General features: G+C 46.6%; 1 protein-coding gene across 1 annotated transcript in view; it reads left to right on the top strand.

Annotated features, from left to right (window-relative positions):
* Window positions 1-18,260, top strand: part of NHERF1 (NHERF family PDZ scaffold protein 1) — a 56,046-nt gene extending 37,786 nt beyond the window's left edge. Inside the window, exons 3-6 of the mRNA XM_081899842.1 lie at window positions 3,926-4,079; window positions 8,395-8,435; window positions 13,098-13,196; window positions 16,753-18,260. Coding sequence (XP_081755968.1) covers window positions 3,926-4,079; window positions 8,395-8,435; window positions 13,098-13,196; window positions 16,753-16,932 — 474 coding nt within the window. The 3' untranslated portion in view covers window positions 16,933-18,260. The remainder of the gene's footprint in view (window positions 1-3,925; window positions 4,080-8,394; window positions 8,436-13,097; window positions 13,197-16,752) is intronic.
* Window positions 18,261-18,699: the final 439 nt, after the last annotated feature.

Here is an 18,699-nt window from a genome sequence, read left to right on the forward strand (position 1 = left end):
TTATCCTTTTTTGAGTGGATAGGCCATGGTTCCCTGGTTTCTGGGTGCTGCCGAAAACTGCAAAAGCTTCTGCAGTCTTCTCCTCTCACAGGCAAAGGAGGAGTTGGGAGCATGTGAGTCAGAGGTTTGTGGTCATCATAACAACAAATGGTTTCTTACATCAGAACTGGGTGTGTCTCAATTTTCATGTGTGGCCATTGCAACCAGAGCTCCCGTGTCACCTTCCCTGTATAGTGGTGCTGTGGAGTTTCCTTCCATAATTGTTCAGCAAACCAAAGAGCTAATGGAGTTTCATAGGGGTTGCCACAGGGGAATTAGCAAAATTAGAGTGACCTAGCTGTTTGTGAGTTGGCTATAAATGTAGCTTGTGATCCAGGTTGAGATAGTAGCAGGGCAGCTAGTGCAGTGTTTTTCCAAATTCTCTTCTCTCCCTGCACACCCACTTTTTAAATTAAACCTAAATGCCAGCGAAAATTGAGCAGTTCAGCTCTCATCTCCCAACTTGAAAGCCATTCTGGTTTTACAGATCTGCGCACCCCTCCTCCATTTTCCCCCCACGCATGTAAGCTGGCAGTCTAACCTGCCTTAGGTATGTGTAATTCTTGTGTTTCTTTCTCAAAGGCCTCTACTTTGACATTAAGGGGGGGTTTGTACAGCTACTATTCTGGGACTTCAGTGTGTGGAGAGTCATGGGCAGCAGTGTGTCAGTGTGGACTGATGCAGAAGGATTATTTTAGCATGGTACCACCACTCTTTCTCTCTTCCCTGGTAACAGGGCCCACCTGGCTGATCCAGCAGCTTCAGTTCCATGTTTCTTGCTCAGAGTGTTGTGGATTCCTAGCTGCTCTCATTTTAATTAAAGCACCACCAAACAAAACAGGTCCCTGCCCCGAGGAGCTTCCACATTTGTTTTTGTAAACCACTTGGAGCTCTGTTTTGTTTTTAGAATCAAGCGGTATATACATTTCATGAAATGAAATCTGACATGTTCTATGGGGAGGCACCAGCAAGAAGGAAGGAAGGAAGGAAGGAAGGAAGGAAGGAAGGAAGGAAGGAAGGAAGGAAGGAAGGAAGGAAGGAGTGGTCAAAAGTAACTAAGAAATTGTGCATTCAGTGTTCACTCTCTCCACCAAAGAAAATGTCTCTTTCGGTATTGTTAGTATTTGGATATTGGTCGTTTTGGCTCAAATCCAAACCGACAGGCCCTTTTTTTAAGGAGCAAAGGAGAGATATTGCAAGCAGTGCAGTGGGCTGAGAATCTATTGGCGGAAAAGGGTTTGGGTGGGGTTTTTTGGATCAAGTTGTGAGACGGTGCGCCTTGAATACAAATAAGAGTTCCATCATTGGGTCGTTTCACTAAAAGGCTTGTGAACTGCTGAACTAGAGGAAGACAAATGTATTAGTTGCCCTGGCACCAATTACAGCCAGATCTTTCATGCCGGAGCCGTTCAGGGATTAGCAGAGAAGCCAGCAAAACCTCATTAAAATCAGATTTCCCTGAAGCGATTAGCACAGGATTGCACAAGCAAAGCTGCCAGGTTTGTGTGGCCAGAGATGTACACAGGCTAGATGACAGGCCTGCACACCAGGCACGTGACGTTGTGTACAAACTGACAGGGAGGCTGCCTGGAAAGCTGTTGTCTGTGTGTTGTTTGTAGAAGATTCTTCTTCCCTCTGACAAACCGGTTGCTGCTCTAAATGCCCATCTTGCTTCCTCCCTAGCCCCTTTGCTGTGTCCACGGGTGAAGCCAGCATTGCACGTTACACCAGAAGTTTGTGTGGACGGTGTTTTGGCTAGTAAATATCCATGTGGTCAGCCCCACCATCTGTTGATTGGTGACGGGCTGTTCTCCCCTCCCGTCTTATCCGTTGCTACCCCAGTTAATTCTTTAAAAGTGGGAACCCTCCTGTTCTGCTCACCAGAAAACCAAAAGTGTGAGACTTGATGCTCATAAGAAGAGCACCACAGGGTCAGGCCAACCGGGAACCAACAAGTCTAGCATCCTGTTCTCACATTGGCTAACCAATTGCCTATGGGAAGGCCTGCAAGCAGGACCTAAGTGCAGCAGCCCCTCTCCCTACTGGTGATTCCTAGGATCTGGTATTCAGAGGCTTGCTGGCTCTGACAGTGGAGGCCGGACACAATGAGGCCCAAGCGCATGGGTGCCTTGGTTGTGCGACCTGCTTCCACCTTTCAGGTATGGTGGGGAGAGCATTGGTGGGTTGCTTCATCACTCTGGAGGAGACCTGGGCTGGTACCTTCATGAACATGGAGGATGGAGAACAACTGCTTCTTCTTGACAGGGCACGAACCAGCGTTAGAAACTCATATATATATATATGCTAGGTGTCTTATAAATCTAGGTTGCAGTCGCCATAACATAATGTCTATTTGCCAGGGGGTTGGACCATGTGACTCTCGGGTTCCCTTCCAACACTACAATTCTATGATCTCAGTTACATTGCTTGACTGTAGCTTGCTCTTTCAACACATCCCTTGTTCCAGTATGCAAGAAGGAGGATTGCACACAGTGGACATGGAATTGGTATTCTGGTCTCTGTGCAAATCTATTTTGTTCCTGTTGTTGCTGCTGCTGCTGCTGCAACCCAGCCACCCCCTCGACCTACCTGCTGTGTCATGGCAATGTACTGGTCTCCAATGATAACAAACCAGGATGTGGCTCTGGTTGGCTTCATGCTCTAGGTCAAAATGTTTGGAATACAACGTTTCGAATCGCATAGGAACTTCAGGCCTTGTGGTTTTGAATGATAAAATAATCTGCAGCAGACTCCTGTAGCCACATTTCTGTCTTTGTTGAACCTTCTGGTGATGGGGATAATGGTAGAGAGTTAATACAGGCCAGTGCTGAGCTTCTCCCAAGCCCCAAATATCAATGGTCCCGCCTTCGTTCCTGATTCGTATGCTACTCAAAGTGCTCAGGAAGCTCAATTGTTCTAGTGGCACCCCTTTGATCATGGAGGGGTTTGCATACTTTCTGGTTTGATAGTCCTTATCAAAAGGTTTTTAAACACTGAAGGAGTTTGTCTCCATCCTGGAATGCACAGTGTGGTCCTGCAACCCACACACCCTGGCAAAGCCAGGCGTGACTGGGTTGTACTTTTGGTATTTGCAGTTCTCAGATTGTGCCTCCAGACCGTCAGTGTTTTGCGGGAGCAATTCAAGCCCATCCTGGAAAATTAGGCTTGAGCAGTGAAAGTGGGTTAAAGTCCTCTGTCGCCTTAGTGCAAGGAATTCACTTTTTTAAAAGAGAGAGAGAGAGAAAAACCTTTTTGCAGTTAGGAAAATGAAGGCAAGTAAAAAGTTTAGAATGAACGTAACGGGAAGACGTACAAACACCCCGCAACCAAATCGGGGTGAACACTTGCTGTTGTATAACCTCCCCACAAACAAATCTGAAGAAATAGTCAATGAAGACCAGATATAGTCTAACCTCCGTGTAAGCTTTGAGCAAGCAAATTGGGATGCATGCTCAAAAAATGTCTTCTGGGTGAGTCCCTTGAGAGCCTATGGGGGCTCTTCCATAAAATGATGGGCAAGTTCTCCTGAAACACACGTGGGTAGGCTCACTCTTGAAGGACCTTCAAGTTGTCTCTCCATATCTCTGGTGCACTGGGGGGGAGCATGGTTTGTGATGGGTAGGGTGGTGCATGGGAAGCTGTAACCCCCAAGCATGTTCTTTCTCTCCTCCCCCCCCCCCATTTGTCATGGGTGTAAGTGTGTGACCCTGTTAACCACAAGTCCAGCGCATGTCCCAGGCTTCCCCAGACAGCCCACCTACGATGCACATGGCCTTCAATGTCAAGAAGGTTGCCCACTCCTGGTCTAAGGTGACAGCTTTTCTTTCCACCCACCAGACCACCTGCTGCTTTATCTAATCTCAGAAACGCATTGCATTCCTTGCAGGTGAACGGGGTGTGCATGGAAGGCAAGCAACACTCTGACGTCGTTTCGGCCATAAGATCTGGTGGAGATGAGACTGAGCTGCTAGTGGTGGATAGCTTAGCTGACGAGTTTTTCAAGAAGTGCAATGTCATCCCTTCTGAAGCACATCTGAAAGGTGAGGCACCCATTCTGGCAGGAATAGTCCTAAGGATTGGTGTGATCTAATCAGGGCTGCTCATTGTTGTTTTGGATAGCGAAATTGAGGTTTTTCAACAGAGGGGCGGGTGGCCACATGTCATTGATACTTTAGTTGAGATTCCTGCATTCCAGGGTCCCTTCCAACTCTGCAGTTCCATAGTTCTATGAATCCGGTTCTGAAACTGCACGACCTCTGCTAAGAAAGGCCACTGATTTTTTGTGCAGAGAAGGCATGCAAAGGCACTGTGCGCGCGCGCGCACACACACACACACACACACACACACTCACACATATAAAACCCTCTAACCTGTTTGCAGGTCTTCAAGAGGCTAGAGATGAGGGACACGGGTGGCGCTGTGGGTTAAACCACAGAGCCTAGGGCTTGCCGACCAGAAGGTTGGCGGTTTGAATCCCCGCGACGGGATGAGCTCCCTGCTCCTGCCAACCTAGCAGTTCAAAAGCACCTCAAAGTGCAAGTAGATAAATGGGTACCGCTCCGGCGGGACGGTAAACAGCGTTTCCTTGCGCTACTCTGGTTCGCCAGAAGCGGCTTAGTCATGCTGGCCACATGACCTGGAAACTGTACGCCGACTCCCTCGGCCAATAAAGCGAGATGAGTGCCGCAACCCCAGAGTTGGTCACGACTGGAGCTAATGGTCAGGGGTCCCTTTACCTTTACCTGTAACCTGTTTGCAGGTCTTCAAGAGGCTAGAGATGCATAGGTTTGCAACGGTGACCTTAGAATTCTTTGTTTGCGTAACTACCAAAAACTGAGCAGTTGTATAGATGGGGTCTTTCTAAGCATTATCCCTGGAAAGCATGGTGTGCTTTTGGGAAAAGGTACAGCTTGGTTTGCATGCAAAAGATCTCCGGTTCAATTTCTGACATCCCCAGATAAGGCTGGGAAATACTGCCTTGTCTGAAATTCTGGAAAGCCACAGTCCATTAGTGCAGATAATGCTAATTTAGACTGACCAATTGTCTCGCTCTGTGCTGAGAATCCAGCCTGGAGAATGTTTGCAAGGCACTGTGTATGCCTATGAACTGGGCTCTGCCCGTTATATGCTCCATTGGATCCAAGCCTGACCTCTGTGCTGCATGGGTTTCCACCTGATGGAAAGCACTTGCATGCTCAGCTGTGAAATGGACTTGTTTGCAAGAGCTTGCCAAAGGCCCAGACGTGACCTTCCTTCTTGCAGTGTGTTACCAGCCGAGCATTCGTTATGCAACAACAGGACCTGCTGCGGGAACCCCTGTGGGGATGGGTGGGTGGGTCTGAGTGCTGCTTGAGTGATTAATTTGCGAGGTCTCCCGGGAGCCGTGCAACAAGGAAGCGGGGAGGAAGCTCTCTGGAATCTCTTAATTAATCCTATTAACCTCCCATATTTCTCACCAAAATAGCCTATTGTTGGTGCTATAGTTAGTGCTTCAGCAGGTGCACACATATATTTGTCAATGGCTCCTCGGAATAGCAGAGAATCTAGGATGGAGTGAAGGAGATGGGGAGGTCAAAAGGACAAAGAGTTCCCTCTGCTCTGTGAATCTGACATGAACTCTCTGACGGCAAGAGCTGTTCAACATTGAAATGGACTCCCTTGGAAGGTGGTGGACTCTCCTTCCTTGGAGGTTTTTAAGCAGAAGTTGGATGGACATCTGTCAGGGATTCTTTAGCTGTGATTCTTGCATTGGGACCCTTCCAACTCTATACAGTTGTGCCTTGGATCCTGAATGCCTTGGAACTCGGATGCTTTGGCTCCCAAACGCTGCAAACCCAGAAGTGATTGTTCCAGTTTGCGAACGTTCTTTAGAACCTGAACGTCCGATGGGGCTTCCACAGTTTCTGATTGGCTGCAGGAGCTTCCTGCATCCAATCAGAAGCCACACTTTGGTTTCTGAACATTTTGAAAGTCGAACAGACTCCGTTTGACTTCCATGGTACGACTACAGTTCAGAATGGGCTTGTTCTGCTTTTAAAACAGCTCTTTAGTCATCTTACTTCAGTTCTGAGTTTCTAGCCTTGTGTGCTCTGCAAAAACACCACCCTGGCCATAATAAAATCCCTGTTTTTGTCATACACAGCACCCTGACTATACTGTCTGTATTTTCACCATGAACTTAAACTTTTAAATGTGGCACGTAGATTATGAGCCCCAGGAAAACTTTTCGTTTTCAGTTCTTTTGAAGCCCAGTGTTTTATCATATTTGTAGAAGGGCGGGCACCAGCTTGAGGAAATCTGAGTTTTAAGCAGAGCAGAAGAGCAGGTACAATATTAGTTAATCAATATTAACAGTAGCAGCAGGTACACAAGGTTATTCAGGGCTTGCATCACGTGGACCGTTGTTATAACACAAAGGCAATAATGGGATAATGAATAATGGGAATTATTGCAGGAAAAAGGTTTGGCAGGAGCAGTTAATTGCCAGGGTCTTGGTGATAGAGGTGTATGACCGCAAAGACCCTAGAGTTTCTAGCACATGTAAACTGCTCCAAGGCAAGGTTAGCTTGTGTATGTGTGTCCCTTACAGAAGGGTTTGGTGGTGGTTTTCAAAGCACACTAGCTGAGCTGAGAATTGAACCTGGTGACTTGCAATCAGTTTTTTCCCCACTTCGCAACTGCATTAGCAGCTAAGCAGAGCAGTTCTATAGCTGCTGTTTGGCTCCTTTCCCTGGCTCCAGCTCCACCAGAAGTCGACAAGGATTGAACCCAGAACTTTGGGTGTACAGTGGTACCTCAGGTTAAGTACTTAATTCGTTCTGGAGGTCCATTCCTAACCTGAAACTGTTCTTAACCTGAAGCACCACTTTAGCTAATGGGGCCTCTCGCTGCGCCACCGGAGCATGATTTGTGTTCTCATCCTGAAGCAAAGTTCTTAACCCGAGGTACTATTTCAGGGTTAGCGGAGTCTGTAACCTGAAGCATATGTAACCTGAAGCGTCTGTAACCCGAGGTACCAGTGTACATGTCTTCTTGCACCTCCTCCCCTTGCAATGCGCCCATCTGCTTTGCTCCACCCCAAGCAAAGACACAGCGATCAGTCGGAAACTGGGCTCCTATAAACAAACTGGAGCAAGCAGGGTGGTTTTTTTCCGCAGCCGTGTGGAAACAGCTTCCCTGTGGAGCAGTTCCACATAGCTGCCATGAGTACCGCTGAGAATTGGTGTGATCTAGTGGACTAGGACTGCTCGGACCAGGACTGGGGAGATCAAAAGTTCAAATTCCACTTACCTATCAAGCTCACCGGTCTACCTTGGGCCAGTAACTCCTTCACACATCCCTCTCTCTCTTGGTCTAGCCCTACCACAAAGGGCTGTTGTGAGGATATGATAGAGCTGATACTGCGGACTGGGCTCTTTGGAGGGAAGCCAAGTTAAAAAAAGAAAAGTAGATAATAACTCTGTGGGTAGGAGCAATTGTGTTTGCTTTTCCCACTCGGCTGCCAAACCAGCCACATGACCGTGTGGTTTGGGTGTTCATACCCCACCCATACAGTGACCGGACAGGAAGTTGCCATGGGGGAAATGGGCTACCACAGCTGTGAATAACAAGGGTCCTTCTTGGGGCTGGGCTGCTGTGACAGAACTGGCAGACAACAGTAGCGGCTGCCTAGCTTATCTCCCTGGCTGCTGGCAGTCAAGACAAGGGGTCAGGCCAGCTAGCAAAGCCCACCCTTTTGGGTTATAGAAATCCAATTAAAAGAAACAAACGTCGCTACCAGAAGCTTTTCTTTTAGGAATTATAGGGGCAGAACTACCTAAATCGTATAGAAATTTATTCATGTATGCTACTACAGCAGCAAGAACGTTATTTGCCCAAAAGTAGAAAGAAGCAGAAGTCCCAGTAAAGGAAGAATGGATACAAAAAAACTTATGGAATATGCAGAAATGGCAAAACTTACCAGAACAATAAGAAATCAAGATAACAGACCTTTTATAAAAGAATGGAAATGGTTTATTGAATATTTACAGATAAATTGTAAACAGATGAAAACATTAGCAGGATTATTGTAATAACCTGCAGTTTTATAAGAGTGTGTGTGTGTGTGTGTGTGTGTGTGTGTGTGTGTGTGTGTAGTAGATAATTAAATGAGCAAGTTAAATGAACTTGGATATGCAGAAGATATTTAAAAATTAAGGAACTGCAGAAAGAGGGAAGGGAGTCAAATTTTGAAATGTTAAATTGATTGTAAAACTAATGAAATCTATAAATTTGAAAAGTATAAATAAAAAACTAAAAAGAAAGAAAAAAAGTCACTAACCTGCATATCTTTGTTTTTTTTTGTTCCCCTCCAGGTCCTTTGCCAGAACCAGTTGCCAATGGTGATGTGGAGAAGGTAAAGGTTATGCCAAGTGCATGGTTCATTGATGGTCTCTTATGTTGTGTGAAGGCCCCTTTCAACAGTACAGGTTTGCTGGGCGTGCACGTGTAAGGGAAGAAGCACCAAAACTGTGTATACAGATTTTCCTGGCATCTATTCGGCCCACTGGGCCTGCGTGGGCTAAGAAGCTGCAAACTGGATGCAGCTTCTCAATGCTTGTACACCGGGGGTGTTGCACAGACTCCAGGGTAGCAGGCTCTCCTTTCAGGATAAGGTTTTTATGCTAAGATGCGAGAAACAAGATGCCTCTTGTCTCAGCCGGGGCGTTTTGCAATCAGCACCAGAATCAAGCCTATAGGGCCTTTTGCACAGGCCTGGTTTCTCTCCCCACCCCCTGCTCCGCCAAAGCATTATTTTCCAGCAATCTAACCTGGGGATAGGGATGCGAGTGGCTATGTGGTGTAAACTACTGAGCCTAGGGCTTGCAGGAGCCTAGGTTGGCGGTTCGAATCCCTGCGAGCTCCTGTTGTTTGGTCCCGGCTCCTGCCAACCTAGCAGTTTGAAAGCACATCAAAGTACAAGTAGATAAATAGGTACCGCTCCGGCGGGAAGGTAAACGGCATTTCCGTGCGCTGCTCTGGTTCGCCAGAAGCGGCTTAGTCATGCTGGCCACATGACCCGGAAGCTGTACGCCGGCTCCCTCAGCCTATAGAGCAAGATGAGCGTTCAACCCCAGAGTCGTCCGCGACTGGACCTAATGGTCAGGGGTACCTTTACCTTTTAACCTGGGGGTGGGGTGGGGGGGAGCTTTTCAGCTGCTCCTTCTTTTAAAACAGCTGGAAGCTAGAAACCCTTTGTTCATTTCCTGCAAGTCCCCCTTTTACGGCTCATAGCTCAGTTGTAGAGCACATGCTTTTGAATGCAAAAGTTCCCAGGTTCATGTCCAGGTAGGGCCATCAACGATTCCTTCCTGAAACCCTGGAGAGGTGCTGACTGTTGGGGTGGACAGTACTAAGCAGGATGGGCCAACATTACGAGGTGGCTTCCTAATCCTAATCTGCCTTCTGTCCATCGCTGGTGGACACTGTGCATGAGACCTACTGTACGTGCAGTAAGAGCTGCTTCAGGCCCTTAGCTGCCTTCCGTAGCGGAAGTATAAGCCATTCCTCCCTGATGCTGCTAGGAGTGCCTTGCAGCCTGCCTTGATGCCGCCAAGCAGAGCTTGACCTCTCAGTGGAGGAGGGGAGGGCAAAGCCCTTGCAGGCACGTCGCTCAATTTCCAGGGCCTGCCTCTCGTCACAGAACAGAATGGCCCATTCTTCACCCTGTGGGTGGAATCTCTCGCAGTGGGGGCCGTGTTACTTCCAGTCTGCTTTGAAAAAACAAAACCTAATTAAACCCAGAGTGAAGAGGAAGCCTCATTAGGAACCTCAAAAGACGGGAGAGCAGGAGGCAGGGATTTCAAATATACATTAAGGGGGCCAAGTAAGGATGTTCCCAGACTAAAGCTTAAACCGGATAGAGAGATGTCATGCAACTTGTCTACCCGGTAGGTCTGAACGGCAGTTGGGAAGAAGCAGCCTGACTGCATTGCATCGTAAATAAATAAATCCCGCTTCTATGGGGTGCAGGAGGGTGTTAATTGTTTAAACATGTTTTTTGGTGCAAACTTGCAAGTATAAAGCGCTCTGAAGCACAAGTGTATCTGGCTTCCTGTACTGTGGACAACCTTTCTTCCCTGCCCATTGCAACCTTTCTCCCAGCGTGAGTCTTAGGTCCTGCATGCCTGTCTGCTGGGGTGATGCAAAAATTATCGGAATCCTCATTTGAATGTAGCATCTTGCTGAAACCAGGCTGGTTTGCATATGCTGCTGAACCACAATTTAGTCTTACAAGTACAAAGCTAGCCTACCACCGCCTGCCCTGGCTCTTATGGTGCCCTCTCTTCCACCATAGCCTTGAAGAGGCGCTCAGAAACTCTTGCTTCTATTTTTGATTTAACTGCAGCTTGCTATCATTCAAACCAGGGCAAACCATGGTTCATCTAACTATGGTTAGTGAGAATAAACCAGCTTCAAACCATGGTTCATGAAGCTGGCTTTGCTTTCCATAACCATGGTTAATCTTAACTGCAGTTTAGGGTTTGGATAATACCCTAAAATGTGGTTAGACTAAAATGGAAACACTTGGAGTGGGGAGAATGTGAGGCAGGTAGAAGTGCTTAACAGTTTGAGAATCAAGGTTTAGTGTTGCATTTGACCAGAGCCATTGAACGGGGATGTCAAGCAGCAGTTCTGCCAACTGAATGCAGAGAATTTTCTCAGCCTGGGAATAAGAAGGACCTATCTGCTTCCATGCTGCCTTCAGTCACTTCTCAGCCTGGCTCATCTGGCTTTAAGCTCCCTTGCTCAACATTTAAACCAGTTTCATCTGATATCTCCAGATGTTCTTCATGCAAAACCACTTTCCTACGCGGCTGTCATAACTTATATCTTGTCATCTCGTCTTTGCTTGGCATAAACATGAAAGGAAACCTGCTCTTCCAGCGCAGGCCGACTCAGCATCAGCTGCTAATCAGCTTTCCCTACTGGGGGGTCATTGGCACCATTCGTTGGCTGTAGATAGCTCTCTGTTTGCTGGCTTGCATGCAGCCTGTCAGTTTGCCACAGGTGAGCATGCACCCATTTTCTCAAGAAGATTTCAACCCTCAGTACCTAACTACTGCTTTTGCAGAGGCTTCAGTTGCATCTCAAAAGATGGATTCCTAGCCACACCTTCGTGACTTTTCTTCTTCTTCAGTAGACATTCTCCAGATCGCTATCTGCCCATGGGTCTTTTCCTTTGGAGCTGGTTTCATGCAAGGGGTGCCCCTTTTTATTTGCCACTTTATGAACATGGGTGTCTCAAGATAGCGCTATATTGTCACTGAGACATCTCAGAAAGTGGGATGTGGAAGAGCCCACACCCCATATTTTGCATGCAGATAAGTTAGCTGTGATGTTGTCACTGAAAATTTGCTCACGAGAGTGATGGTGCAATTGCTTACACTGTTGCTTAATGGAGGTGATAAAGGCCGTCTTAAGATGCTACCCGACTTGGAGCAAAACATAAACTCTTTTATGTTGCTGCAAAGGGCCGGATTCCTTTTTTATATTCTTGCATTGACAGAGAAGTGTATGATATTCTGCTCTGTCCCCAAGTAGTGCAAATGCCGCTGCCTTTATCAGTATAGCTTCAAAAGCGGCCAGAAGTGTGCAGCTTTCCTTTCAGTTTAAGTCCATGTGCCTCTTGTCCTTTTTTAAAAAAATGAATAAATCTCACATGGAATGTCCAGAAAGCCGCTGCTCTTCTGAGAAAAAAGGCAGGACAGATGACCAACTCTGGTGGAAACAAATACACTAAATTGCATTGTAATGATGTAAAGTAGCTGATATCTGAAAAGATATGGAAAACATTATAAGAGCCTTGCTGGATCAGACTAAAGGCCCATTCACCTAGCCCAGGGGTCAGCAAGGTTTACGTTGCCTGGACCAGTTCACTCCAACAGAGATCACTCTGGGGGCTGGATCACACGCATGCATGAGCCTGCGTGCCCGTGATTTCCGGTGTCTGCGTCTGCGCAGACGCAATTTCTGGGCCATGGAAGTGAGTCCCCACGTAGCACCGGTTTAGCACAGCACATGGGGACTCACTGAGTGGGTGGCTGGGTTCAGGGGCGGCTCGTGGGCTGGTTAAACGACCCCCGTGGGCTGCTTGTGGCCCATGGGCCTTAGGTTGCTGACCCTGACCTACCCCTTCAGTCTGTTCTCTCCGTGGTCAACTAGATACCTATGGGGGAGCCCTTCCCAGCAGCAGCAGCTGTTCAGAGGCACACTGCCTCTGACAATGAATAGGAAGTAGTTAGCTGTGGTTTCTTCCTTATACTCCACCCCCCTCTTGTTAGAGAAAGAACACAGCTGGCATTTAATCCTTCTCAGGGATAAAGAGGCTGGAGGATGCCCAGAGCAGGCTTATCAGCCTGCGGTCTGTCAACAGATTATGTGCTTAGAAGTGGGTTTCCTCATACTCCTTATTTCTCTGGTTCCCTCCAAGGAAGGGGCAGGCTGGGATAAATCAGCACTTGTAGGTCCTGGTCTCTGGTCACTGAGGAGAAGAGGCCATTTTGAGAACATTGGGTTCTCCCCAGTTTTAGGAAGAGTCTTCCTAGGCTTCTTTTGTTGGGTTCTCCTGACAGTTGTGACCCTCTGGAGAATCCTGTCGTGTGGCTTTGGAGCTTCTTCCCTAAAACCAGAGCTGCTCCCACTGCCCCTTCTCAATGCCCTGAAATATGCAACTGGTGCATTAGAGGGAGGGAGGGAGGGCCGGTTGTGATGTACCCATCAGCTCTGGGTATGTTTGAGAGGCGGTCTAGGAGACTGTCCCAGAGGCCTGAGCTGTGAAGCAGTCGTATGCAGCTGATGATGGCAGCATTCCCTAAATCATGCCAAAGGGGGTGGGAGGAGGAGGAATGTTTTCTTCTGCACAAAAATGTGTGGAACTGGCTAGAATGGGGGGAAATTCAGGGAAGTGATGCAGTGAGTTCTACTTTGGTTGATTTACAAAATAAATAAATGCAGCATGTTATTTATATAGCGATTGCCCCCCTTTTTTATTTCTAATTTCTCTTCCCTGTTGTAGGAGATTATCAGAGATGACCAGCCTGAGCCTGTCTTGGAAAGTCCTTCAAGCCCTGAGCCGGTGTCTCCTTCTCCGATTCTGAACGAACCTCACAATGAGGTATGAAAGCAGCCTGGGCACAAAGGGAGGAAAGCCCAGAAATGGGGAGTCCTAAACATGTGGTACAGGCATAGAGCCCCCTCTGTTCATTGAGCATTCATCCTGATTTTGCTGCAGGGTGTTTCCATGGATTCCTCATTATTCATTTGTTCATCCCACACTTTTCGGTGCATTTCCCCATCGCTTTCCAAACTGCAAAAAGGCTGTGTGTGCTTTTAAGTGCATCCGAGGGCAACACAGCCCTTTAAATCCAGTTTCAATACAGAAATCTTAAAGGTATGGTTTATACTTGAGTCCTGCTCACAATGTAGTTAAGAGTCCAGATTCTCTACAGAGTTTTCCTTTGCCAAAGGCCAGCAGAAATGATTAGAGAAGTTCCAGTTTGTGCATTAGAGAACCATTTGAAAACTTTCAGAGCTTTACCATTCTTTCTGCTCCCCTGTGGGGCCAGTCATTTTGTGCTGTAAAAATCTAGTTTGCCTGGCAACAACAGCAATTTGCCCTGGTCTTCAGTGTTCCCATTTTCAAATGAGCAGATGCCTCAATTTCTACAAAGCAAGTAATGAATGTTTAGCGTCCCTGACTGGAACCATGTCCAGTTTTTAATTAAATGGCTGAATTATAATCCAGGCGCTCTGTATCAAATCTGTTTAAGGACAAAACAGCATATTTTGTTCGTACTTTTTTCCCTAAAGCATACTTAATGCTGCCACTTATTATTTTGAAGGGGAAAGGCTATGCAGGGCCCCAAATGAGGACCCTCATGCATTTGCTGCTTGCTCCAAAGATGCCAAACAGCTGCCAGGGAGAGCAATTCAGGGGAGGAAACGGGCAGGGCCCTGATCCAGATAAGGAGGATCGTATAAGCTTGGGGCCCTGGGTGGCTTCTCTTTCTGTTGCTCTCTAATAACGGAGAGCATTCCTCAATACCAGGAAAAATATCCAAGGTGGCCACACGCACATTCACATTCATTTCACAGAAATCGCTTAGAAAGTGCCTGCACATTTCACCCCATAACTTTATTTTTTAGGAAGGCTAGAAGCTTTTAAGTAAAGTAAACTTTACTAAAATAAAGAATGAAAGCTCAGAGTCTGGGGCACAACTGGAAGCCTTCACAGGTGTAATGTCACCTGGAGATGCTGGGTTCACTACCCCAAAGTTGGCCCATTGAAAAAAGTGTCCTTATAAGTCCATTCAATGATTACCACCACCCCTCCATGATTCTCCTCTGAGTATGATTAACATTGGATATTACCCTCAATGTGACACCATTAAGCGTTTTTTCTAAAGTTGGAATAACGTATAATTTGACCCTGAAGCAATTGTGATACTGGCTGCCTGGAAGAAATGTCAGTATTATCCAAAGGCAACACGATGACCAAATGCAACAATGTGATGTCAATATAAACTCTTTATACCTTCAGAGATTTAGAAGATTTCTGTTTATTTGGTTTTGCAGAGAGTGCATATTTCATTTACTTCATATTGTTCAATGTTCTGTATAGATTATATAAAGAGTTTATATTGACATCGCATTGTTGCATTTGGTCATCGTGTTGCCTTTGGATGCTACTGATATTTGTTTGCAACACAGGGGTTTAATTGGAAGAAATGTCAGCCTCTCAGTTAAAAAAAACAGACACATTTCTGGTCAAAGATGTTGAATTCGGATGGCTTCCTTTATAGAAACAGATGTCCTGCTGGCCATTTGCAAGGAACCAAAGGGAGGGACCTACTACTGCTAATTCCAGGCAAACTAGGCTTCGTATGAACACACAAAAGGCTGGTGGGTCAATAGAGTTATGCACAAGGGCCTGTGTTGCAAGCCAGGCTGTGCTGCCGGTCTCTTAGAAAAGTGCCCTGGATATGGCAGCTGGAGACAATGCCATTGCAGTATACATGAGGCCAGTGTATGGAGAGGGGAGGGAAAGGAAGGAGGAGCAGGGACTGATCCTGCAAAATGAACCCTGTTCATGTTAATGGGTCCGGAGACACCTTTCCTTGTTTGCTGTTGTGCAATGTTGCAGCCTCAAGTGTCGGGTTTGTGTAGGAGGGCTCTCTGTCAACAACCGCCCGCTTCATCACTCCTCTGTTAGTTCTGTTACTGTGTGAGGCCTGTGGTTTTTAATGTTAGGGTTTTAATATGGGGCAATTTGGTGAAGGGCGGTCTTCAAGCAAAGGGGTAAAAGGAGAAAACAAGAAACTAAACACTGTCCTCAGCATTTGTAGGAATCAAAGTAGGTCCAGTCAAAAGTTTTGCATACGCAACACAACACACACACACACACACACACACACACACACACACACCAAGTTCCATTTAGTAATTTCAATGAGATTGAGGCATACCAAACTGCAGAGTTAAATGCAAATCCCATTGGTTTCTGTTAGGAGCTTGTGTTGGGTTGCTCTGTCTGTTGTGCAGCATAGAATGTGGGACAGGGGAGTCTTCTCTAGCCAAGCAGTGCTCAGGTAACATGTGTGGGAAGGATCAGAGGAGAAGGTAAGGCCTCCAGCAGAACTTTTCTAATCACCTTTGTTGGGTGTACATCCAGTTCTTGCCCTATCTAGCCCAACAGCCTGTGAAAACACAAGCTTTAATTGCAACATAATGAACATAATTTAATACAGAACAAATGATCGACACTGAATTACATCAGTCCCTTCTCAGGAACAGTTCTGTGGCCTTCTCTCCCTGAGAATTCTTGTGTGACACTGAACATAACACTCCACGCAACCATCTACATTGGGCTTATATATCCTGTGACTTTTGCGAACTACATGTTTCATTGAGCACTTGGAAGGACACCTGCAGGCCCTTAACCGGAGCAGCGGGTTAGAGGTTTTCTGGAACTTTTACTAGATCTAGGTCAAGTGAGAGAGCCGGGGTGTGTGTGTGGAAATCCACATCATTGGACAACATTTCCTCATTGGTGACTGGAGCAGAATATGCATGGCTGGTCCACTTTTAATTCTGCCAGGCAACCAAGTGTAAATTATTGGACCTACTTATTTCAAGGCACGCCTTTTGTATCCACCTCCTCCTCCTTACTCTAGCTTTTAACTAGTTGTGGCATGATACTCCTTTCTGACTTGGGTGTGGGGGGGGGGAGGAGTGGAGACAGGGGGAGGTGCAGTTGGGATGGCTAGAACGCACAGCATTGATAATGTGATCACCATCAATTTAATTGTCATTATATTAAATACGTTGTGCCTCCACTGTTGGCAGGCAACGTGCGTCTGAATGCCTGTTTCTAGGAAGCACAAACCGGGAGGGTGGCTGTTGCATTTAGGTCTTGCTTGTGGCCTTCACAGAGGCATTGGGTTGGCCATTGTGAGAACAGGATTCTGAGCCTTGATGGGCCTGATCCAATCTAATGCTCTTAATTTAACAACAACAACAACAACCCTGTTAGCAATAGTAGTAGGAAACAAGAAACTTGTGTGGAAAAAACCTCGAGTGCCTTGACCTTGAGTTGTACATGGAGGCTTAGGTGGGGTCCGCAGCGATTCCTCTTGGCCAACTTATTCTTGCTTTTTCTCTTTGCGGCCCAGTCACCCTTGCAGCTCAACTCTCAAGAGAAGGGAGAGAAGCACAGCTCCGTATCTGACCCAGTTCTTGACTTGGACATCCCGCTGGCCGTGGCCAAGGAGCGAGCTCACCAAAAACGCACCAGCAAAAGGGCGCCGCAGATGGACTGGAGCAAGAAAAACGAACTCTTCAGCAACCTGTGAAGTATCCCATCCCGCAAGCCGGGAGGAGGTGGTGCAGGGGCAAGGCCCAGCCAACCTGGCCAGCTTTTTCTCCTGCCCCTCCATTCCCCCCCCCCGGAGGAGGGGTTTATTCCCCCCACCCACCTACCCACTCCCCTCTTCCCCTCTCTTTGCCAGGGGAACAGGGGCAGGATCTTACACTGTCCTCTGTAATCTGAAGAAAAACAAAATGGCATCATGACTACTCCTGCACAATTCTGGAGAAGCAATTCTATTTTTTAAAAAAGAGAATGACGAGACACTTTTATACACTGTCTATAAATAGCTGAGTAAGTTCCATGTGAGTTTGTGGTGAGGGTTTCTGTGAGCCTGAAACTAATGTGGTGTCCATATTGAGCCAATGGAGGGGGTGGAGGGAGAGCGTACTTTGGCCCGTTAGTTCTGAGGAGAAACATGTTGATCTTTTGTTCTCTCCCCACCCCCACCCCCCCAATTCAATTGGATTTTTTGTGGGAAACACATGTTCACAATAAGGTTTTTGAGGTTGCCAGGGTTGGGGATTGAGGAGAAAAACTTGTGGTGCTTAGCCCTTCCTAAATTCAAAGTGGTATCTGAAACCAGCCACCTAAAACCAATAGCCCCATGTAGGTTCTCATCGCAGAGATACCCTATTGGAAGCTGACTTGAGCCTTTCATTAAATTTGAGTGCTTAAAAACCTAATTTTGACTTCCAACAGCCATTGGGTGGGGGTTGTGAGCACACGTCCTCTCCTCTTCACAAGGAACCGTTTTCCTTTGACTGGAATGTCTGTCCCTGACACTCCATTTTTATTTTTATTTTTAAAAAGAATTTTCGTTAAAGCAATCAATGGTAAAATTATCTATGGGGCAAGACCCATGAACTTGTTGCACCACTTCCTGTATGTATTTCAAAGCTTTCTGATGGTAAGACGGAACCCTTGGAAACTGCTCTGACTGGAATCCTGTGGGGGGTGGTGTGGGTCTTGTTTTGGCTGAGAGGGGGGAATCTTCTGGTCTAATACAGCAACTGAAAGCAGCCAGGAAATAATATCCTGTCTTCAACTCTCATTCCTGGAGATGGAGCCAATCAGGGTTTTTTTTTATGATAATGCTTAATTAACAGTTTATATATAAACTGTTTCATTTTCTGGAATGTTTTCTAATTATAGCTCTCTTTCTCCTCTGTCTGTTGTGTATGTTATGGAAATTATTCCTCCTCTACGGATGTGTTTTGTTCTTGTTTTCCTTGATTGTTTGTTATGAAAAATGCAAGAGAAGAAGAAAAAAAAAAGAACCCTGTTTACCAGAAGGAAAAAAGTCACCTTGAATTTGTGTGTGCGTGTGCTTATTTTATGTTTAAATCTTTGTAAAGTTCCAGAGCCTTGTGGGAAAGCTCAGGACAGCATGTGAGCGGCCAACCCCTCCTGGCCTTCCAGCCTCTCTCGAGCTGGTTTATGTCAACAGGATGAACTCCAGTACAATAATGCCACCACCCAACCCTCCAGCAGAATCTTTCTTGGTTCAACTTCCGTATTCACGATGACCATTTGTGCAGGTCAGGGTGGAGATGGAGAGTGGGGATGTTTCTGGGAGTGGGTTGGAATCTATACCAATCTCCAAGCCCAGCAATCACAATCGGCACCACCATTCTTATTTCAGTTTATATCCTGCCCTTCCTAAGAAGCTTGTTTTGCAACACTTTTTCCTCTCCTGGGGGAAGGCATGCACAGTTTTGCTGTTGCAACAGCCATGCATTTCAGGCCGAAG

Source organism: Podarcis melisellensis (genome assembly GCF_964234715.1).
Source record: "Podarcis melisellensis genome assembly, chromosome: 2".
Lineage (NCBI taxonomy): Eukaryota > Metazoa > Chordata > Lepidosauria > Squamata > Lacertidae > Podarcis > Podarcis melisellensis.